Source organism: Scophthalmus maximus, chromosome 11 (genome assembly GCF_022379125.1).
Source record: "Scophthalmus maximus strain ysfricsl-2021 chromosome 11, ASM2237912v1, whole genome shotgun sequence".
Classification (NCBI taxonomy): Eukaryota; Metazoa; Chordata; class Actinopteri; order Pleuronectiformes; family Scophthalmidae; genus Scophthalmus; species Scophthalmus maximus.
The window spans coordinates 2,921,693-2,946,325 of NC_061525.1; the positions used below are offsets into that span (position 1 = coordinate 2,921,693).

The 24,633-nt window shown below is 41.6% G+C and overlaps 1 protein-coding gene across 13 annotated transcripts in view; it reads right to left on the reverse strand.

Moving 5' to 3' along the window:
* myo18ab (myosin XVIIIAb) overlaps window positions 1-24,633 on the reverse strand; it is a 118,886-nt gene that overhangs the window by 22,808 nt on the left and 71,445 nt on the right. For all 13 annotated transcript variants that reach the window (XM_047335443.1, XM_035622215.2, XM_035622214.2 and 10 more), the window contains 13 exons: window positions 17,517-17,660; window positions 16,973-17,062; window positions 15,764-15,883; window positions 14,752-14,863; window positions 14,269-14,396; window positions 12,816-12,970; window positions 12,549-12,672; window positions 11,559-11,666; window positions 11,362-11,454; window positions 9,412-9,522; window positions 8,003-8,107; window positions 7,123-7,269; window positions 6,570-6,683 (listed from right to left, as the gene is read on the reverse strand). In XM_047335443.1, the coding sequence (XP_047191399.1) occupies window positions 6,570-6,683; window positions 7,123-7,269; window positions 8,003-8,107; window positions 9,412-9,522; window positions 11,362-11,454; window positions 11,559-11,666; window positions 12,549-12,672; window positions 12,816-12,970; window positions 14,269-14,396; window positions 14,752-14,863; window positions 15,764-15,883; window positions 16,973-17,062; window positions 17,517-17,660 (1,551 nt within the window). The remainder of the gene's footprint in view (window positions 1-6,569; window positions 6,684-7,122; window positions 7,270-8,002; window positions 8,108-9,411; window positions 9,523-11,361; window positions 11,455-11,558; window positions 11,667-12,548; window positions 12,673-12,815; window positions 12,971-14,268; window positions 14,397-14,751; window positions 14,864-15,763; window positions 15,884-16,972; window positions 17,063-17,516; window positions 17,661-24,633) is intronic.

The window sequence follows — 24,633 nt, forward strand, 5'->3', positions numbered from 1 at the left end:
GCACTCTGATGTCAAACACTTTTGTACCGTAGCACAATTAAGATATTTGAAGGAAAAGCGTACGATATTGTAGCGTAAAGAAACAAGGCCCCAATCTTGATTATGTCTGTGATTGTGCAAAGCAAACATCTGTTTATTAGTATTATCAGTTTCTGAGTTTTAGAGGAGTACAACACTATAAAGAAGCTAGTTTCAGCATGATCAAGAATAAAATGTGCTGAGACATGTGCATTAATCACAACGCAGTGCATTGTTTGAAATCAGGCGACGACCAGTCAGCTGAAGACACACAAACAATATCATTTATCACAGCCAGACAGATTAGAGAAGAAGAGCTGCTTGTCACAAACTGCACAGCTCAGAAAAAAAACAAGAAAAAACAAAATGTGCTGCAGGTCACTCGGTTTTACAGTGATGGCACTGCAGCTCGTACAGTACATGTCTGTGTGCTGTAGCAAACTCACTGATCAACGGCACAGGGATAATATTAATGCTTTGCATAGTACATCAATTTCAGAGGGAGATAGTAGTGATGCTAGTGAGGCGGAAAAGTAGACAAGGAAATTTAAATATCATCTTTGGTTATTTGAAGTATTACATTATGTAATTATTTTTTTTAAATGACACAAGCACAACATTAATTGATGAGGGTCATTTTAAAGCTCCGTCCATCCACATACCCTAATTGGCATATGCACATTTTAGCAACATTAACTTGGTCACAGATAAAACAAATGCAGTTAACCAGATGAAACACTTGATGAGGAGACTTAACAGCTACTACTGTATTCCAACTGAAGATATATCGATAGATAATAATAAGTGTATCTACAGCAAACTGAAAGTTTAAAAACTGTTTCTTAGTTTTATGACACAACAAGAATTGGTTTTACTGACATCCTTTTTATGTTGTAACATGATATCACTGCACTTTTAAAATGGACAGATGACACTTTCCTTTTAAACCTGACTGGATCTTTATCTCGTTTTCACAACATTTCCTTAAAACTTGCAACGACAAATGCTTCTACTTCTTGAGTTTGTGTTATAATGATATTTTATGATAACAAAGATAAAAGGACTTACAACAAAAATGTTTTTGTGAAAATGGAATAATAAATATGTAGCAAAGAAGAAAAATATTTATTGAGAAATACTTGTTGAATACAGGTTAATATTAATAAAGCCCTTTCTTCTGTATGAAACAGTTGTGCTCCAATTTAAAACAGAATTGAATGTGACACATGAACATTTTGTCGGCACATCGGTGTGGATGTCTGTACATTTTCCTTGCACCACCTCTATGCACAGTAGCGGATTTTTTTCTGTGGGGAGCCCTTATTAGCTCTTAAACAATCACAGGACACAACAGAGGTTACTCAGGGTCCCAGTCATAACCCAGATCCAATTAGAGGCTCAAAACTAACAGTGACTGCCTCTTACCTTCAGCCAAGGGGAGGGACTGTGCCGGGGTAATTCTATTTCTGTAATGACTGGGGTAATATACGAGAGAGAGAGAGAGAGAGAGAGGGGGGGGGGCTGACGGTGCAGGGCAATGGTTTAATAAATGATGACTAATGTGACTGTTTGAGAAGGCTAATGAACCCATTTGCACATAGCAAGTAAATGGAGAGTCGGGGAGAGACAGTGCTCACACCGAAGCATCCATCTTATTAAGGATGAGTCCGAACAGCATCTGCAGACCGAACCCAACTCACAGAATCAAAAGATGGCTTGAAAATATGCATCTGGATTATGAAGGTAAATAAGTCATTCCACATTTATTTCTATGTATACTACCTACTGCTGAGACGTTAACTCCAGTAACTAAAAAACATTTGTTTTCATCTGGGACAAAGTTATTGACAACTGATGCTGATGAACACTGTGAAAGGAGCTCCAGCTCTGCACAGTGGGGGAAAAATATTGTGGTGGACACTTTCCAGTCGTCAGCATCAAAGTGTCATTTAACACATTTAACAATAGGCTGTTGGTGCAATTTCGCTCCAATTGCGTGGGTCGGCTCTTGGCTTTCCTCTCAGACTGCTGTGGTGAAAAATAAAGCTTTTTCGAAAGCATGCGGGACAATTTTCTCAAAACACTGCAATTATGCCAGGAGAATGGTGGAAGAACGGCAAAAATGGCTGACAACCTGAAAGAAGTGGTATTCGCATGATTTTATAATTGCTGACGTGGCCAATCAGATTATGCAATGTCTATTTCTATCATCAGTTTCCCAGCAGGCGGGATGTGTGCTGCAGAGGTCATCCTCAAAGGCAGAATTTTAATGCCAACAGCTGGTGACGCCTTCCCAGCTAACATTGGGGAGAGGCGGGGTTCACCCTGGACAGCTCGCCAGCCTATCACAGGGCCACATACAGAGACAAACAACCATTCACTCTCACATTCACACCTACCGTCAATTTAGAGTCTTCAATAACCTAATCCCATTCTGCGTGTCTTTGGACTTTGGGAGGAAGCCGGAGAACCCGGAGAGAACCCACGCATACACGGGGAGAACATGCAAACTCCGCACGGAAAGGCCCTGGACGGTTTGAACCAGGAAAAAAACCCAGAACCTTCTTGCTGTGAGGCGAAAGTGCTAACCACTACGCCACCGTGCAACCCCCTGTAAGTTTGTTTTCTTTTCAATTTATAAAAAAAATGTTTTTATTTGACTGCACTATGCATTCGGGTCCCGTTCCTGCACAACCAGACGTAATAATAAAGATGAGGTGGTCCATGGCCCAAATACATGCTAGAGCCCAAACCTGATGGTTTTATCGCGCAACGGACGTCTGACAATCAACAACTGTGGCGGTGGAACTGACACCCCCTGTGCTGATGAACAGCGAAGCCTCTAGTTCCACAGCGGGGACGGTGGTATGTGCTGCTGCAAAGCTGCTGGGGAATTAGACTTAAAGGATGGAGCTAATTAAATGTGATGAGCTGCGTTGTCCCTCTACCAATTATCTTCACTATTAATATATTGAACTTCATCAGAGACCCTCGAGCCTTTCAGACAAACTAATATTTACCTCCAGATGCTTTCATGAATCCAAGCAGTAACACAGCTGAAAAATCGAGTGCCTTGCGTTGCCTGTGCAAGTGATCCCGCTATGTTCTCCTGAGCCCAAACATTCTGTCTTTCTTATTTTTTTTTCTGCTCACTTTTTTTTGCCAAGATATTAGTCCTGTACCGTTTGTCGTAGCAATTCTGTTTGAACTTCAATACATGCGGCTCAATTGGAAGATAACTGGAATTTTGTTTCCCAGCTATATGTCAGACATATTCAATGTTCTGTTCAGAGGCTCAAAAATGTTCTGGAGAGAGAAGTTGGTGCCATCACCATCATTGACATAATGCATCCCCTTGTCCTGCACACTGACCAGGTCAGTTATTACTGTGTGGACATCACTGAGGGGTCAGAAGTTGCTCTAAATTCATAGTTTCTGTGGCACAGAAAGGAAACAATGGCCACAAAAGAGGCATCTAGGTTCCACACATTTGCAATGGGAATCCATCTGTGAGGTGTAGAGAAACGGCCGGTGTGGCCAACAGGGAAGTCTGTGTTTTGTTCGAGGGTGTTGGGTCATCTCCAGCCGAGGCTGGGGGTCAGGGGCAGAGGTGGAGAGTCAGGGTCCGTCTTTCTGGATGGTTCTCTCTCCTCCTTCTTTTGGTTTTGTTTCCCAGGAGCAGCAATCTTTGGTTTTAGAATAAGCTAATGTCAAGATTGGGTTCTCAGTGAGCAATTCCCCATATAAAGGTTTTCATTCATTCATCGTCTACCGCTTTATCTATTTAAGGGTCGCGGGGGGTCGCTGGAGCCAATCCCAGCTAACATTGGGCGAGAGGCGGGGTACACCCTGGACAGGTCGCCAGCCTATCACAGGGCCACATACAGACGGACAACCATTCACTCTCACATTCACACCTACGGTCAATTTAGAGTCTCCAATGAACCTAACCCCATTCTGCATGTCTTTGGACTGTGGGAGGAAGCCGGAGAACCCGGAGAGAACCCACGCATACACGGGGAGAACATGCAAACTCCACACAGAAAGGCCCTGGTTGAACCGGGATTCGAATTACAGACAACATTTCCCCACAACTCTGGATGTTTTACATGAGGTTGTTTCTCATTTTGTTATACCATCTGCATACAGGTTTTCTTGAAGGGTCTTTTCTTTGTGTTAATTCTTTACAAAGAAAAAAACATAATGAACCAGTCTTTTGTTTTTCAGACCGTCTCAATTTGTTAAGAGAGTTCAGCTCAGACGGAGTCTGGCTGTTGGGTCACAATCAGTCTGAAGCTTTGGCAGGGAGAGGCGTCTTTTACCAGGTTTCTTTCTTTAGGCAGTAAATGTTTGGCGTGCTGCTCATGCACTATTGGTGACATCATCACATTTTAGACGTGCAGAGTGTCTAAAGTTTGTTTACTGTGAGTGCCCCGAGCTGCAAAAAGTTCAAAGCCGACGCAAGTCGTTTTCATTGCTATAAACTGTATTAATAGTTAACTGCATTTACGTCAACGTTCGATGTATGCTGCAAGACATATCTGAAAAAATTGTAGAGATTAACCGCAGATTGTCAAAATTTTCTTCACTATTCCGAAAATAAGCCTCAAACCATGAATTGTCCAGAGAAAGCTCTCTGACCACCTGCTGGTACTGCCCTGTGACTGTTCCTCTCCCTGAGGGCGTCGTGTGCCCACACACATCTTTGTTTCAATGTGTCCTGCAGCGTATAATTTGGGAGCAGCCTCTCAGCACTAATCAGTGTCATGGCGAGTGCCCTCCGCAAGACTTGTGAGCTTACCTAACAACCAAATCCTGGTTACAGTAAATGGTTATAGAGACAGGTGATTAAGTAGTTGCCTAGCAACAGTTGAAAAAAATAAAATAAAAGCACCTCACATTTATTAAGCGTGAGCATCATCAAAAATTACAGCATGGAACGCTTGGCTTTTTGCAACCCGCGTTTTGCTTCGGTTTCCTAATCAAAAGTGAAGTCTGACAATCTTCCTGAAGCAACAACTGCTTAAACTTTAACTTTCTAAATACAGTGCAGGAGGATACAGACACACACACACACACACACATTATTTAATTAAAACCTCCAAGAAACACACAGGCAGCAGTGTGTGTATGCGTTTCAGACCGCGAGCCCGACAGTAGCAGCAATGCCACTACAGGAGCTGTGCAGTCTGGTTCAGTAGATAGTCATTTTTACAGGATTCTGTGTGCTCTCTTTTAATATTATATTACGTTTTTAAGACAAACTACACCATGATACAAGAAGAGTTCGATCCTCTGTATTTCGGGCATAACTGCACAGTGTTGACTTAGCGTTATGTCATGTGCGAAGCCATCAGATGCACATTTAATAGGCTTATGCGGGCCTCTTGGATTTTTTAAAAGTCAGCTGGATTTCGACCAAGCTCATGGAGCTAATGTTAATTTGTAAGGTGCATAAAATCATTGACTCGAAATAGTTAAAGAAATTACATTTGAGTGGTAAATCTGTCCATGTCATCACTGTGAACTGCATGTGAGCCGTGTCAGATGGCAAAAGCATGACAGCAAGTGCACAATGACAAAAAGAAGTATAATAGGCAGACAAGACAATAATAGGCAAAGTGTGTTTTTCAGTCTTCCTTGTTTACTACTTCTTTGTGAATTTGAGGGAAGACTATATCTATAAAGTCATCTGTCCATCCCTTTTCTCCTACCACTTGCTCCTGCATGGCAGCTGTGTGTCGTCCTGTCACTGCTCTGAGGGCATTTCTCAAATTACAGAGTCAAACTTTCCGAGGTTATTTAAAATTAAGGTTGAGTAGTATGTTAAAAAACAGCTTGTAGAGTCAGTCATTTCTTTTTTTCCAGACAGGAGGGAAAGCACAAGGAGATGAAAACTCCGTGAAATAGAGAGTAAGGTTGAGGGTAAATGTGAGTGAACGAGGGAAAAGAAAGGCTAGTTTGACACGTGGAACCAGATTGCCATGGGAACAGACCATGAAGTAGGAAAAGTCAAAGGGACAGAAAAATATGAAGGGCAAAATATACTAGGAGAGACTGATATAGGAAGAAAAGAAAAGAAAAAGGAGAATTAAAAACTGCAGATGTAAACAAAGATATGTAGAAAGAATTCAATGTTTATATAGGGAAATGAGGAAGAAACACTCCACCCCACCCCCACATCCAACCCCACCCTCTCCCAGAAAATGAAGAAAAATGGGAGGATGAGCTGTGAGGGAACAGATGTGTCCTCTAACCCTTTATCTCTGCCTGAAGGCGCTGCTTTGACATGTCTACTGCCGCCCTCCTACCACCACAGATGGCGCAGCCTTATAAAAGCCTCAAAAACACAACCTACGTGAGCACCACTGATGATTATTTCCAAATGCCTTGACAGCTTTAGCTTCTTCCTCCTATTTAACAACGACATGCAGTAAACCTAACCATAAACTTGACCAAAACCGCCACATGTGGCTGCGTCACGCCAGGACACGAGTTAAAAACACGGCTAGTAAAGTTTGAGAGGTTGAGATCCAGAGAGCTGTACTGACCGCCTGCTTCGTTTTGGAAATGTCCTCCATCTGGACGTGCAGGTCTTCGATCTCCACCTCCATGGACTTGCGAGCTTTTACTGCGGCCGCACAGGTGAACTCGGACTCCTCCAGCTGGCGAGGAAATGGAAATTGAGGAACATGTATCAGTACCTTAACCACAAATGTACTTTTTTGAGAAAGTTAATTTTAATGTACAGTCAAATTCTGTACCCCCATCAATTGATTATAGTCGCAATCCACATTCAACAGTGTAAAAAGCATGGACTGTGAAACTTCAAATGAACTAATGTGCAAAGGAAATATCCCTCAGTGGTGGAGCATCTTCAGCCTATGATGAGGGGATGTGAGTAGTCGTTGCCTTGTACTGAAGGATCACAAGTAAAAAAAGTTGGGCAGCAGTGATCTAGTATCATTTGCATCATGTAGAATTGGCAACTTTGGATAAGGATTCCTGGTCCATACCCAGCCGTCTGGCAGACCCTTTCATATAGAGACAATGTCTGCGCTCTGTGGAGACGACAAACAGGGAACAGTGTCGTCATGGCTGTACCTGATTCTTGAGCTGGGCGATCTCCCTCTTGCTGGGTGCATTGTTCTTTATGTGGTCCAACATGATCTGGGCGTCGGCCAGCAGAGCCTTGGTTCTCTTCAGGTCCTTCCTCAAACGCTTCTCAGTCTCTATGTCGCCACCTCTCACCTGCAAAACAGGCACAGCTGAAATGTACCCACTGCATTAAGAGCACCTATCAGAGATAGGACATTGGCTTAATTCATTTTAACACTTAGAGGCCAAATCCTTAAAAGTTTGTGCCATATATGTTTCCATTAATTTGACACACAAAGATTTCAGTATAGAGGTAAACACTGAATAGCAGGAACATCGCTATTTTGTTAATTTAGAATGAAATGATAATCGTAAGAGATGCTGGCCAGCAAAATAATAATGTTGATAATGGCACTATAAGATGAGATGATGATCATAATACATTTATTTTGTGAGTGTATGTGTGATGTAGCTTCAGTGCTTTCAATGTATTTCCAATGCATTAGCATTCAAAGTCGGTCATCAGCCTGAACATTTACCAGTGCTGGTTGCTCCGCAATTGCGGTCCGCAAAGTCAGGTAAATATATGATTCATACACAACCCCTGCACCTCCACCCACACACCTGGGCAGTCGTGCTGGAGCTGTAGCACAAATAACATCAATAACATTCTGTCACTGTGCTGTCCTTTAATGTGCTTAGACACAGGTCCTGTTGCAATATAAATGTTGTGTCTTTCACTATTTCACAAAATGTCCTGTTTAAAGTTGAAACCTTGAAAGTGGAATTACTGACTCCAACTCAGATTTCACCCTCCAGAGGGAGGATGCTGCAGGGCATCACACCAACAGAGCGGGAACCACCACACCATGCACGGTCTAGTTACCTTGTCCTGTGCTGACAGAAGCTTCGACTCCAGCTCCCTCCTTTCTTTCAGCACCTTCTGCTTCTCATCGTACTCTTCTTCGAGCTGGACTTCCATTTGCTTCAGCTGTACACAACACACACACACACACACACGCACACACACACACACACACACACACACACACACACACGCACACACGCACACACGCACACACGCACACACGCACACACGCACACACACACAATAATGGTTAACTTCATATCGTGTCAAGTTAATAAAGTTGTGCACGTGAAACTGCTTACCTATGACAATAAAAAAAACGATTTGATTATTTACATGGATATTTAAAAGCAATATCTTACTGTCACATTGGCTGTAAAAACTGCCCAGGCTACAGCAGCTCATGCTTTCATTTATCAGCTTCCTTTTTTTATCCAGAAGAATCCACCATTAATTAATACACCACTTTGTAAATGTCCCTGGCAGACTGCATGCAGAATACTCCCAGCCTGTCTAAATGTAGGAAAAACCTGAATATGCGTGGGTTAAATGGGGCTCCATCGGTGGAGGCCAGTGAATTGGTGTCAGCACAGCACAAAGCAAAACAAATTCAAAACAGTAACAAAGCTACAGATGCCAAACACTGAATTTAAGTGAATAAATACACTTAATTCTGTAAGAGAAGATAAAGTGAGAGCAGCAGTGTGTTGAGTATGTTGTGATCGATATGTTGTATTGATAGACGTAGTGCTGTGAAAATGTGTGTTTTAGTGAATTTATCAAAACAGGTTTAAAATGAAGAAAGTGAAGAGTTTTGTATCGTCGTTGATTTTTTATTAACAGGAAACACCAGCCCATGAAAGAGTTTGAAAAACAGGCATGTCTCAGTGAAACATGGTCATTTCTAAAATAGGGGTGATTACTGTCTCGGGTTTAAATAGTTGAAGTTGAGCGAAAAATTCATATGGTGTGAAAGCCAATCAGTGTCCAGATTCTCACAACATCACTGACCGTCCACCGTTGGGACGTTCTATCAGAAATGGAGGACAGAACTATTGTTTTACTCGAGCAAGCAATGCAAGTAAACACAAATGACACCGTGGCGAGTAACACAACGCGAAAGTTTGCTTCGCATTTGGTCTGAACACACCGTAAGACATTATTGCAGGGTTTTTGGAGCTTGACCCATTCTACAAACTGCTTCAGTTCTGATCACTCTTTTTATAGCCCACCACTTGTGAGACTCCCTTTAATAACTGATTGGTTTCTTCAGTCATCAATGATCTGGACCTTTTGTGAGTCTGGAGGAAGCCAATAAATGGTTGGTCTTTCTTTGTCCTGTCTCTCACTGTTTCTCTCTCTCTCTCTATCTGTGGCACATATTTTGGGTTACAGTTGGACCCCACTGTAAGTGAAATAATCTTTACCTTCTTGCTGCACGACTGTCTGATCTCTTCCACCTCATCGTCTTTGTTCTCGATGTCCTTGGAATGGGTTTGCCGCAAACGCTCCATCTCCATCTCCAGACGTAGCTTGGCCTGAGAGAGAAACAGACATTATAGGCTCTGCGATGACTAATAGGTTGAAAGAACAATTGGGTTTGAAAAGACCTTTTCAGAAACTCTCAGGATCTGCTAAATTGCTTTCTCGCTTCTCGCAATAAAAGTGTCAGAATTAAGATCAGACGAACAAGGAACCATCGTTCTCAAACCCACAGAAGCAGACACTTTGTCATAACAATAAAAAAAGAAATTAACAGTAGGATGTGAACCCAGTTTATGGGACAAGTGAAACAACCACTTCTGGGGCCAAAAGAAATGGGCCCAGCTTTGACACAACACTGCAGAAGTATTAATTCTGCCGTTTGTAATAAGAGCTGATGTCGCACTGATAACCCACTGTTCTGATGTGGGATGGTGTTGGGGGGCATCTTCAATCAGTTTGTTTAATCATTTCACAAGCAGCAATGTAAAAATTACAACTTGCCTTTTGTATATTTCTGTTTGTGCATTAACTTAACCAAGTCTTTATTTATGTCTGTCTGTATAACCATCTATCAAATTGGGCTGGGACAATAGGCTTATCTCCAAATATGATACTATCCCAATTATTGGGCACTGACTTCATATGTATTGCAATTCCATGTCACAATAAATTTTTTACTCTTTTACTCTTTTTATTAAATTAAATGAATCCTATGACAAAACTCGTTTCAAACATCAGTCTCAGTCTGTGTATGTGTTACTATAACTGTTATCAGCAGTATATAGTATTAGTAGCATCCCACTGTATCATTTTTTAGTACAGCCTAAGCCTGAAGCAGCCTAACGTCTTCCTACTGTCTGAGGTCATGGGAGAATATTAGTGTACAGTAGTCTATTTGATTTGTTGAGGAGACTGACCTTTCATTTTATTTTACCAGCAGGGTCTATGATTTCTACACTTCTCCAAATAAAGAGACAGCGGGCTGTGAGAGTCTTGTAGTCAATTGGAAAGAACTGACTTCAACACAAGTAAACAAGATAAATATTCATCAGAACAGTGTTGTAATACTTGAATTCCCAACACTCAAAGGACATTTGGTAAGTGTCTGTCACTTTGAGGAAAAAAAACACTGCACAAGGCTGTCTGCTTGGTATCAAATAGAGGGAAAAGTGAGTAATGTGGACGCTGCTAAAAACTGACACGAGGGTTGTGACAACCAAGACATCATCATTTTGGGATAAACTCTGTCTTTAAACGCACAATACCAGATTTTTGGGCCACTCTGGGCCACTGCACGGCCACGTCATCACCTTTTAATCTGATACTTGTACTGTTGCCACGGTCAGTAGAGATATTTCTCCCTGTAGCTGAAAACAGCTGCCTTGCGCGGCTGAATATCATATTGTGAAAGAGGTGAGAGCAAACTAAAACAATAAATGTGCGGGTTTGAACAGCTAAACAATGAGCATTGATTTTTTTTTTTACACTGTCTTTTGATATAGTTTTACTGTAAAATGTCAGTCACAGTCAATTCGTTTAAGTGCAATAGTCAGTAACATGACAAGTGGCGCTCATACTGGACAAATCCACAGAAAACCATCATTAGTTCCACACTTCTGCTCAGTGCTATGGTTTGTTTCGCCTCTTTTAGCTGATTGTTTTACTTTGCTGTTCTCACATTAGCAGCTGAAGAGATTCGTCGTGAGATGATGAAGACCAAAACACAGCTAGAGATGATTGAATATAGAACAGCACAACACATCTAACACAAATTATTGCTAACGTGTTCTGCTGGATCTGCAAATAAGCAACAGCTTGTGTTTGCCATAACAACTCTATAATGTAATAATACATCAGCGCTGAGTTTTGAGAGCACTGTGCTCTGTCTGTACCTGTTCTAACATCTGGATGTTGCCGGCCTGCTCATCCAGCTCCTCCTCCTGGTCCTTCACCTTGGCCTCTATGTCGCGAAGCTGCTTCTTCACCTGAACATTAAATACATTTATCATGAAATAGTTGCAACAGTACAACATATACAATACAACGCAACGCAACACAAAGGAGAATCATAAAAGCAAAGACAGAAGACCTTGGCCAGCGATGCTTCATCTTTGGATTCCTGGGAATTGAGGTCCAGCAATTCGGCCTCCAGCTGGTCCAGCTTCAGGTGGACGGCACACACCTCCATGTCCTTGTCCTGCAGGAGAGATGGTTACGGTCAGAGCGGAGAAAACATCTGTTCTTCGGGTTGTATACTTTTTAGGGGTCCAAGCATTTGTTTGCACTATCACCTCAAATGGCTTCATGGCAGCAGTGTGAAAACAGATTTTGCATTTTTGTATGTAACCTCTGAGGCAAACAAGCTAATGCCGCCTCAAATCTGTAGATTATTTTTTCTGCCTGTGTAATTTTCTCATTTGAATGATGTTCAAAACTTTTTTCCGTTTTCAATTATAATTCACTTTTCACAAAATTCCACAAATTGAAAGCCACAACTGAGCTGCAATGAAATGTATTACTTTTTATTTTAGTTTGGTTAAGTTTATTAACCGAAAAGTGGTTAGTGGGAGTGGTTGCTTCAAACCACACACTATTTGGTTAATAAACTTGCTGTATAGTGCACCACGTGTACTGACTGGATCCTTTATTTGTGAATGCATCCACCCTGTGGTGTGGTTCACTCAAAATGTCTCAGAGTGTAACAAAAGAAACAATCCCCCAGCACTGTACATAGCATTTTACAGATGTGAAAATTAAAATTAAACTAAATTTAATTAAAATTCTGTTTCCAATCAGTTCTGAAACAAATATAATAACATCTCCCTGCAAAACAGAGGCTTTCCTCTCCGGTGTTATGATAGTGGCTTCATTTTTGGAACCTTCAATATGATTACCGCTGCTGGGATAAAACTAGTGGTATCACTTTTGGCATCACCAGCATGAAAATAAATTTCCTGAAGAATGAATTGACACCACAGTGGGGAAAATCCCAACCTCATCATGTCTGTGTATACACAAATAGGGAAAAAACAACGAATCAAAGTTTGGTGATTCAAGCTGGGCACACACACGCACACACCTCCAGCTGCTGTCTGAGGCTGAAGGCCTCTCCAGTCAGCATGTCTTTCTCTCGCGCAAGTTTCTCCCTCAGGCTCTTCTCCCTCTGCACCTCATCTTGGGCTCCACTCAGCTCACTGTCGAACCTGCACACAAACACACACCAACACATACAAATGTTCACAAACAATAATGATCAACGCTGTCTAAACACTCTACGGAAGCAAAACGACTACAGAATAAGGTACATCTGTGTTTTCTTCAGACACATGACTGCGTGAGCACTGACTTCCTCTGCTTCTTCTCCAGGTCATGGTTGCGGCTCTGTTGGCCCTCCAGGTGAAGTTTGGTGTCCTGCAGTTCGGCTGTCAGTCGCTGGGCCTTCTTTTTCAGCTGCTGGACGTTTCGCTGGGACTCCTCGTTGTCAGCCTGCAGGTCGCTGATCTGCAAAATCACAAACACACACAACAGATGAGAACTGGAAAATGAAAAATCAAGGTGCAGGATCTGGGAGCAGTGAAAGTTTGTGCACAGTTTTTAAAACAGCAGTTTAACAAAGTTGGAAGTTTCCATCCACCAAATACATACAGGCCAAATACAAGTCTTGGGTCAGTTAGGATCATGACTTTTAAGGTTTTGAAAGATACATTTTTTACTTCATTGTCCACAGCTTTGGACAAAACCTTTGTAAATGAGCTTTGACTTTCAGGCTGCTGTCATGAGATGTTGCTTCAATACAGCCTCATAATTTACCCTCATCCAGTGCCATCTATTACGCTAAGTGCACCCGTCTCTGGCAATAAATCACGCAAGCAACATAATGCCTTCTTCCCCGTGCTTCACAGTGTGTTGGTGTTAAATGGCATGCAAGCCTCACCCTTTTCCCTTCAAAGAAAAACTATGACTTTATATGTAATCTATATGCGCACGAATAATTTGCGTCGCGTTCTGTGTAATGTAATATAATTTTGAAAACCTCAGAGCAGACAGAGCCTCCCGCACCCCTTGTGATCACGGACCCTAGGTTGGGAATCACTACTCTAGGAGACAGACTGTGTCTCATTCCTGACTGATGTGAAAGCTGCGTGGTCCCGTGGTGTTTGTATTATGTATTATTGTTAGTACTGATGAATATGGAGGCTTCAGGTGTATGGAAATTGCTCCCAAAGCTGAACTAGACATCCTTTTCTTACAGTAGATATTACAATGTTTTTCTTAGGTCTTGACTGATATCTCTTGATTTTGCCATGACGTTAAACAGTTTGATTTAAATGCATCCACAGAAACACACTCAATTGACTCAAATTATGTAAATTGGCCAATCAGAAGCTTCTAAAGCCATGACATCATTTTCTTGAATTTTTCAACTTGCGTGTGTCAACTTAGGATCCACTAGAACTGTGATAAAGCGAAAATGCAAAAACTCATGCATAAAGTAGATGTCATACCTCATAAAAATCTAATGTATATACATTAAATAAATGTCTACAAAATTAAATGAAAAAAGAAACAGAAAATTCAATCGTCAGAAAAATTTAGTTTCAATGACTTAATTTGGGAAGAGTCTTATATCAAACTCAGATGACGGAAAAAAATGTAAATGCTGATTTCATTCAATCCTACTTCAATGAGATTAAAGCGGCGCGGTCATCAGTATTTAGGAGATGCAACGTGATGACTAAATAAAAGATTTCCAATGGAAGGCGTGTATCAGAGAAACCCTCAGCAGTGTGTCCACTCACCCTCCTCTCCAGCTGCCGCTTGTTCTGCTGTTCCACCTCCAGCTTGTCTTCGTTCTCCTGCTGCAGTCTCTTCTTCGTGAACTCAATCTCCCGAATGGCTCGCTCATACTTCAGCCTCCACTCTCCACCTGTCACATCGGCATGTTCACAGTCTGCTTTGTCTTCCCTTGTTTCATCAGTCAATGATTAATAATTAAGCTATTGCCTTGATATGCTTTATTACATAATTATGAATTATTAAAAAATGAAAAAAAAACAGTATTAGTTCAAAATAGAATTTTTTATATCATTTTTTTACACCCATTTAAGTTGTATTTGAGCAAATCTCGATAATGTGCAGCTAAGTCAATGCGAAGGATGAGGGCACTGGAGCAATTTACCCACCGCATTTGCAGGAATATTTTTTAATCAATTTATGACAATAATTAATACAGCAGCGGCAGGGAAACATAGACCAGAGGAGGAGGGGGGCGTGTGTCTGACCTGTGTCGTCATCGTCCATCTCTCCGTTGAGCTCAGACGCCCTAATGAGTCGAGCCTCCATCACCTCCATCTCCATGGACTCCGTCTGTTTCTTCATGCTGTCAAACCTGGCCTGGTGGACGGGAGAGAAGAAGCAGCTTCAAGGACAATGTGAACACATGTGCCTTCAGAGATGAACCCAGCAGAGCTCCAGGTACCAATCCCCCAAGGTGAAACACATAACCTCACCTAATCTGGACCAAATTAAGTCTAAGGGGACTTCAGAGGAAAATTATGATAATTGTGGAGACAAGACTGAGAGCGGGAAAACTAAGACCACAGTCAGACAAATCATGAAGTGATTATTGTTGCCCATCCATCCATTAATCTTCTTCCACTCTGCCGAAGTCGGGTTACGGTGGCAGCCGGAACCCAGTGGCTTCGTCCCTGTTGGGCATTCCAGAAAAAACCCAGTGGAAGGCGCATCCAATTACAACCACGTTCGATTTTCAGGTTTTGAAGGGATTTTGTTTGACAGCATTGCACTGTCCTGACACTGTATGTCAAAGCTCTTTTCTACAGAAAGAGGAAGATGAATTCCTTTTGGTGCTCTCTAATAGATACTCTGGGGTGGTCAATACCACTTATCCAGAGAGTCTAAAAGAAGAAAAAAACTGGTGAAAGAAAAAAACAGTCCTTGAGACAAATTAATTGGCTTCTTCAGATAGTGTCATTAAATCAGCTTTACCACTAAACGTGGTCAGTATGAGAAAAGACAAGATCTTAGGTGACAAGACCTGTTGGAGCATGATAAGTCTTTTTAATGGCGTAGGAGATCCATGAGGATTCCCAATGCTCCTGTGCCCACCAGGCAGTCTCACAGTATAGAGCTTCATAGTGGAAGACAAAACAACTATAACTTAATTTGATCTAGGAAGTAGTGTCCCCATCGGTAACTTTCTAGTCTTGCCATTTTTTGGAGACCCCACCGGCATAGAAAAACAAGTGTGTGTGTGTGTGTTTTTGTCTCTACCTGCAGGTCCTTCATGTCCCTCTCCAGACGCAGTCTCTCAGAAGTTTCAGTCTCCAGCAGCTGGGAGGCGGACTCCCCGGTGTTCCGCTCATCAGCCAGCTCAGATGATAGCTCTGTGATCTGATGCAACAAACACGCAAACAAACACACAAAAGATCTCATCAAATAGATTCTCTTATATTTTATTTGTTTATGACAATTTGTGTAGTTGTTATACTGTTGTATAGTGTATGACATTGGACAACAATAGGTAGCCCGCTGACCAAAATTGGCCAGCAATAAACTCTGCCAGATCATTTTATTTATTTCTTATTTCACAATATCAGACTATTACAAACATTCTCAGGTACCACTTGTGCCACTGCTCTCTGTCCTTTCAGCAACATCCGTAGAATCACTTCTTCTTTAAATATTTTGCATGGAAAGATTACTTTTATTTATTTTGCCAAAATGCTTTAATTTGAACTGAATTACAGAACTTTTTAATCTGAAAAGCTTGTAAACTTTGGTCTCAAGAGTGTGTTGCAACCAATTTGGTAAATCATTCAAACTTTTAGATAAGCCACACACGTAAACAGTATTTAATTAAAAAAAACATTGGCGACAAAATCGGCGCAAAAAACAGAATCCGGTTCAAGAAACCAGTATCAACGCAAAGTTTTTTTACTCTGCAAACACTGTCCAGCACAAACAATGAATGAGTCACAGCGTTTTGTAGGCCTGTGTGTTGAGGGGTCGCTAATGCTAAGGAATCATTTGGGAGTAGGCTATGTCAAATAATTATTAGAATTAATTACTCTCCGGAGGGTATTAAAGAAACTTTATTTCTGTCATTCTCAAAGCTAGAACACATTTACTATTCACAATGTAGTAAGGGGAGATACAAACAGATTCCTGTTCACAGCCTCTATTATTTCTTGAGGGTTTTTTTTCATCCATTGTCGTTTCTGACAACACAACTTGACGACAGTGGAGCAGTTCACCGAGCATTCTGTAAGAGTCTGTCACAGAGTCCAGGTGCATTTCAAAAAAGTTAATTCTTGAATTAGCGATTGCTTATCGTCAATATTTAACTCTGGTTAATCAAACATATTGAAAATAAAGCAAAGACGTGTTGTTTCGCCCCCCAGAATTTAGACTTTACACTTTAAATTCTAAGATTATTCTCAGACATGAGCTGAGTCCTTGAGCATGTTTCAGTGCATTTACCCGGCTCTCAAGACGATCACTGTTCAGTCGCAGCTCATTCCTCTCTTTCTCCACCTTCTCCACCTTCTGCTTCAGCTGCTGGATCTCTTCCTGAGGGGGAACAGACACATGGTTGAAAAAAATTACAGCAGATAAAGTGAATTAATCAGCATTTAAAGTAATCATACCCATTACTGTGTTCTCAATTGTGCTAAATTATAGCAATGTACTTAAGGGGTCTACTTTCCTGCTACCTCTATCAGAAAGATATGATGCAGTCTGACTGATGAAATTTCATTCAGTCACAATTCAAAAGAACACACCTTTCACACTATTTCTGTAAATATGCTAAAACATTTTCTTTTTGTGTGTGTGTGTGTGTGTGTGTGTGGTTTTGTTTTACTATCTACGTGGGGTTCAAAAACTGGGAGCCCACTATACTCGTGGGGTTATCGATCGACCCAACAACGACCCGGTTTACGGTTGGGATTAGGGTAAGGGGCTATGACAGGTCACCATAGATATAGGTGTAAAATGGTGTGGGTGTGTGTGTATGTGTACGCACATCCTTTCCACGGATCTGTTCTTCAGAGAGCTGCACCTCTATCAGAGGTCTGACAGTGGTGAAGAGCTTCCACCATGGCCAGCCTTTGACACCACGATTCTTCTTTATGTTCTTCTGGATGCAGCGGATGGCCAAATCCTGGATCTGTCAACAAAAAACAAAAGGGATAAAACCCCACTTTGGTTAAGATCAGGGAAAGACGGTGGTTTCTGTTTCAACTGTGACATCCCCAGGAGGTGAAATGCTTCAATTGTCTTTATAGTGATGCGCTTCTTTTTAGAACAGAATGTTTATGTGGGACATCCAACAGGCTCTCTGTAATGACATGATTAAAGATGTATAACTCACGATGGCCAGACGGTTGAAAACAGTGCGATGACAGAATTTGGTGGGACTTTTTATTTACACCCATTGGTGCAGGATGAGGTCACAACTGATGATGCACTGCTATTCAGGACAGTGTCAGCTTAATGGTATCCTTAAATCACCACCAAGCGAGACATTAGGAAAAGCGGGAGCAGCTTCTCACACCACAATGTCTTGGCTGACTTTGTATATGACAGAGGGAATAATTAGTTAATAGATCTCTGTAGGCCAACACCTACAGTTCCTGACTCTCTGATGGGGTAAGAAGATTTACTGTAAACCAGAATTATTGCAGGATTTATTTGCAAATTGGTTGAACATACTGCGTTGCATCCCAAGCATGTACAGATGTACAGAATGCTGCTCCTACAAAATAAGAGCACATCTTTGGTACTCCAAGTGTCTGTTTCTTTCAAGATAAGAGACGCCAATAACATCATCGAGAAGAGGATTCTGTAGTGCTCACCAACCCTTTGTGATAATACATGGCACTTTGGCATCTATGGATTGGTGGTTAGAATGATGGCTGTTTGTCAGACAGACTGCTACTCTTTCAAGCACAAATCAAACCATCAATGTTATACTGGCAGCATGTTGAAGAGGCATGAAGAGAAATTTTCTCAAACTCCAGGTAATCTGCAAAGTCATTCATAACACACAACAGAGACTGCTCTCTACAGCAAAGACTGGCATGGCTGGGGAAATTCTGATGAAAGGAATCAGAGACACTTTTACAGGATTTCTGTTAGATTCAGAAATGTCCATGTAACTGATTAGGCCAGTTTCCATGTTCATGGTTAGATGATTAGAAATAACACTTTGATCGGGTTTAAAAGCACATGGATATGACTGAGGACAGGAGGAGAAGCTCTGTGCAGCAGCAGTGGGGCTAGCATGGCGTAGCAACTAATACATAAGACATGAGAGGTTTTATAGTCATAGAGGAAATCTCTTCCCAATAGAGAACTGTAGTCTGACAGAGCAAATGAAATGAGCTCCCAGAATTCATCTGGCTCCCAGGCTACAGTGTGGCAGGATTAAAAGGCCAGTCAGCAGCCATTAAAGAGCAGCGGCTTCTGGCCCACTCGTCCTGACCTGGACCAGATCATTCTTTCCCCTCAAGTTTCCACGCAGCAGGTGGATTCAGTTTCATATTGTTTTTACTGGATAAATGATCTAGTCAAGCAGTGGTTCCACCACATCATTAAACTTGTTGCAATATAGAATATTCAACTTCTCTTCACCTAGAAATGCGAAATGTCTCACAAGCGTGCAAGTTCATCATAGGTTTGCAAGCCCGTCTTATAACGAGGTAAGTTAGAGAAACAGCACTACAAATATCTGTTTTTCCCTTTTTTTGTTCTTTACATCCGGTTTAACCTAACATTGACAAATGACACACAACTCTAAAAATGTTGCCTTCTTACACTTTGCCTGCAACTACACAGCGATGATATTTATTCACTTTTTTCTCCTCTGTTCATCCAGCAGCTGGAGTCTAAAGCACCATCCTGAAAGAAGACTCCTCTGACATTCAATGTATTTACATGCACGTAAGTATCCAGGTTACCCAGGTAATTGGAGAACATGTTTTCATGCACTGTGATAACCTGATTACTGGATTCGGCCTGTAGGAAACTGTTTAATTAGATTCAGTGTTGACTGGCTGGCGGTGGAATCCCCCATGCTCCTCCACTCTCAACTGTTCCCCAGGAGAACAAAGAGACAGAGAGAGGAGCCACAGACAGCAGGGCCTCAAAGCAGGCGGCAGATCTCTTTCTATTTGTCTATTCCCGCATGGCAATGCACAGTCTCTCTATTTCCAAGCTTTCCTTCCTTTTCTCCCGTCTTTTCATTCTCCTTCTCATTTATTTTCTGGATTGCTTTGAATGCTGCCCCCACAGGCGGGGGGGGGGGGGGGGGGGGGGGGGGGGGGGGGGGGGGGGGTTGAAAGGAAATGGGAGTGGTTCCCCAGAGCAGCAGACAGACTAGATGGAGGAACACACTAATTGAATTTGTGTTGTGGCGATATAAAGAGGGCCTAAGCTTATTTAAATCTACCACTCTATGTAAAAGTTTATCAACAACAAAAGTATGAGTCAGCACAAAAGAAATGAAAGGTTTAATCTTTAAGTCCAATGACTGTACATAATGATGGACGCCACATCTCCACTTATGAATCCGAGCAAAAATGTCACGGATACGAGTGCCGCCATCATGCACTGTCAATGGGCATCTTCACAGTCCTAATCGTGGAGCGGTATCAAGGTCCAGCTAATACATTCTCCCGAACCAATCGCACCCTTGGTACATGGTCAAGGACAATTTGCATGTAGTTCCAGCTGCTGTATCGGCAGAATAAATGTTCAGAATAAAAAGAGACCAGACATTACAGACAATGTTTGGCATACAGGGATGAATCTAAATTTAGCTGCCAGACTCCTGTCTTCATAGCATTAGTCCAATGAAAAGGATGATGGAGTACACATTACACTTGGACATTTCATGAATGCAGATGCTCAGACTTCTCAGTTATTCAATGTATTGGCACTGTGCACACTGCCACATTCCTATGCTGAATTGGATATTGCTATTCAAAGACTCAAGGGGACTTGCAGGACACCGATATTAATCTCACTAATATGGTAAATGGACTAATGGACATAATTTATATAGCTCTTTTCTAGTCTTATTGACCACTCAAAGCGATTTACAGGACAAGTCACATTCACACATTCATACGGCGCTGCTATTTACAAACAGAAGTCATTTTTTCTACAGAAGAGAAAATGACTCGGCTTGTCACTTGATTGAAAGTAAATACATTTCCATGAGCAGTTTATGGTCTTAATCTCTAGTTTCAAATCTTCTTCAATACAGCATGATATTCATTTTGAATATCTTGGTCTTTGAATCCACCCTGAACTCTCCTTTAAGCCCCATATTATTTTTATTATAAAATAACATATTGCTGTCTGGGTTCACTTCATCGTTAATTGTTAATTGTTTTACATTTCAAGTAAGGAAAAAAAAATTCTCAGTTGATACTACCCATTATCGGTTATGCTGACATCATCTATCACAACACCTTTGACACATACCTTAAACACCTTAATGTTGTATTTAATTCTCTATGTAGATTTGTTTTGAGGTGTCAATATAGAACGCATCACTGTTTCCTATATGAATCTCTTAATTGGTTGCAGCCTTAATCTAGAAGGCAATTTCACTGGGTTCAGTTCATCTTTAAATGTGTTTACTTTAATTGTCCCTCATATTTGAAACAGTTTCTGGTTCCATATAGTTCTTCATATCCACTCGGACACATGCAATATTCCTTCTTTTTTGTACCTATAATTTTCAAAGAAATCGGTCGCTGGTTTAATTTTCCTCTTTGTCTTAGATCCATTACCTCTCTCCGCTGCTTAAGAGCTTTATTTTCTCATCTAAAAACAACCTGTTCATGCTTTTAATTTGGCGGTCAAACTACTCCGACTGGACTTTATGCTGATGCTATTTGTTTAATTGATTTATTTTTTTATCTAGGTCATTGTGTTTTTTCACAGCTGAGGCCTGGGGGGATGGGAGAGGGTGAGCGAGCTGTCTATTGTCTATGTACTTGTTGTTGATGCTTGTCATGTATTGCTGTTTTTGTTTGTATGTGTTTTACAATTTTGTTTTGTGTTAACGGGAATGAGAAAATTAGATGGTGCATTTCAAGGGGTAATCCTTACAATAAATTCAGTACATTTAGTAAATTATGGTCCATTTAGAGGCAAATAGACAATAAAGCACGGTATGCATTTTGGGAGTGGAGAATGTTTGACTGTCAGCTAGTATTGTGTAGTGGGTGCAGGTCACAGGTGTCTTTGGACATGCAGCGGACGAGCTCTAAGTCAGATTCACCCTCTCTCCTCCAGATGGGATTACTTCTGGTTTCAATGAACAATAATTGGGACGGACAAGGCTTCAAAACGGCAGCTCTCAAAGCAATGGATGACGTCACAGTGGATTGCAACTTGGTCCCACCAGTTTCATTATAATCGAAAAAGTGTTTCACTGTATTCACTTTCATTGTAGAGCTGTGTGCAGCACTCTTATTTTACCTCTTCATGTAAGATAAAATAACTTCTTTGGTTTTAAATAATTACAGATTTTTATGTGGTGTCTGATTTATCAATATATAAATATCAGCAGATATAGTGGCAAAAGAATTTTTCGCTCCCTAAATTTTTCATTTTAATAAAAGGGGTATACTGATTTGGCATCCAATGACAAAGCTTTCTCATTAGCATTGGTCCCAATGCTCCGAGATCAATGCTGTCAGATTCACCAGTTGAATCAAGCATAGGCGAGATTGGTGGCAAGAAGTCCACAACAACGGAAAGCCGGCTGTCATCAGGACTTTCCTGTCAACTCTGCCGCAGGGGCATGATGCCAATTCAGCGTGATTAATATCTGCCAATCAATATTCACAGCGGCTCCCTCCATAGCTTCATGCTTCTAAAGTAAACCGGTAAATATACAGAATCAAATAGCACTCTCACACATATTTTTCTACCAACACTAGCAACTAGTTGCTTTGAGTGATCAGAGAGAAGTGTACCCAATTCTAAGTGACATCAATTAAAAGAGATTAATATTTACCCAAAGAGATGAGGCTCAGTCTGACTCCTTCAGGGGAGCCGGAGTGGTGAAGTGAAACACAAATGCCCTTGAAAAGTAATTTTAGTTGGCAGGCCTGAGCCCAGTGTGGCAGGAAAGAACAAACTGAAATGGTAATGAGAGCAGGACAGGGACCAAAAACACACACACAGACACACACACACACACAGACACACACACACAGTACATACAGTACATACAAAAACTGTGTACCGAATGAACTGTGTGTTCACAATAGAAAACTTCCACAAGCAACATCAAAACTTCTGTGAAGTAACACCACACACACATACACATTTACACACACACATTTACACACACACAAACACACAGAAAGTCTACAGATCCCCACTGGCATCTTTAAGAGGCAGTCAGCGCGCAGCAGATGTGTTTTCCACTTGTCAGACTCACTCTGGTGAAACAACACAAACAACACACACACACACACACACACACACACACACACACACACACACACACACACACACACACACACACACACACACACACACACACACACACACACACACACACACACACACACACACACACACACACACACACACACACACACACACACACACACACACACAGAGAGAAGAAAAACTCCTCTTTTTTCAAGGGTATCTTGTAAGGCTTCCGAAAAGCTCATTTGGCTACAAACTGAATGCCTCTCCTTGGGTTTGAACTCCTTTTCATTTCACTGCGACGCCTCCAATAAAGCTGAAATGCCATGATGGTCTTTAGTAAACACATTAACAATGACATAAAGCACTAGCCCACCATCGGGACCAGGGATGGTCAAAGGCAAGGCGTTCTCCCTGCTCAACGTCCAATAGTGTTGCCATCGATTGTGGGTGGGAACCTAGTGAGGGATTATGTCCTTGTCGTTGCACTAGTGACTCCTGCTGATGGGTCCGGATGGCTGTGCAATACGAGGACCCTTGTAGTCAGTTTTCACTTTTTTGACCATCTGCAGGAGATTTTACATCCAGATTTTTTCATTAGTGTAACCCATTTTTCCCTGTATACCTTCATCTGTCCACCGCACTTCTTTCCTAAACAACACTGATCGATCCAGATGTTGCTTTGCAGACTTCAGATCCTGAGTCCTGTGATGAGGTCGGAGGTAACGTTTCCTTCTGATGACTCTTCCATGTAAGGCCTGTTTGGATCAGTGCACCGTCACGCCTGTTTCAGATAAACCCCTCCTGCAGCTCCTCTGCATGTCCCATTGTTGTTTGCCTCTCTGCCCTGCAGACGTGTAGGTTAAGCTAAAAGTTTTTTCCACATTTTGTCTTGACCTCCACGGTTCCCCTTGACATGACAGACAGAAGAAATTTCTAGCTGGAAGAGCTGTGATGTTTTTTTCGGGGTTTTTTTTACAGCCGCCCCCTACTTTGAAGGAATCAATTAGCTCGCTCAGTCAGTTGCCTGGAGGGTTCCACGGTGGTTGAGTGTTACCACGAGGTTTGAAAAGAGAGAGAAAGGATCAGCTCTGGAATTGTCACCAGCTGACAAATTCTAATGAGTGTTTCTGACCTGCCTCACACATCCTAATGAGTCACTTCAGGCCGTAAGAGTTAAAGAAGTTCTTAATGAGTAGAAGTGAGTTGAACTTTTTGCATATGAAAAAAGAGATTTAGGACCTCCCCCCACTATTTTTTAAGTCCATGAAATAAAAGTCCATCGACAGCTGACTTAGTATTCAAATTACCCAGCGGGGCCCAAACGATTGCGCCCGACTGTGCAAATGCATTAAAGGGGCAGTAAGTGATCTTGGAGAAAGGTTGCTTCTCTCTCTGTTGTTGTTGTGATGTTTTCTCTGCTCGGGCCGTGAACCCGCGACCTTGGGTATGGGAGACCAAACCACTAACCACTAATATCTCCATTAATAAGGGTGGGTCCCTGATTATACAGAAAGGATATACCAATTTTGTCAATTCCATAGTGCTTTTGGTTTTTTTTTGTTGTCTGTTATTTAATAGAATGAGGTTGGGATCTTTTGTTCTCCCAGTATATGTGATGTTCCGCCTTATATTCCTTACAGTTACCTCCAGGTAACACGTGGTCTTAAGAAAATGAT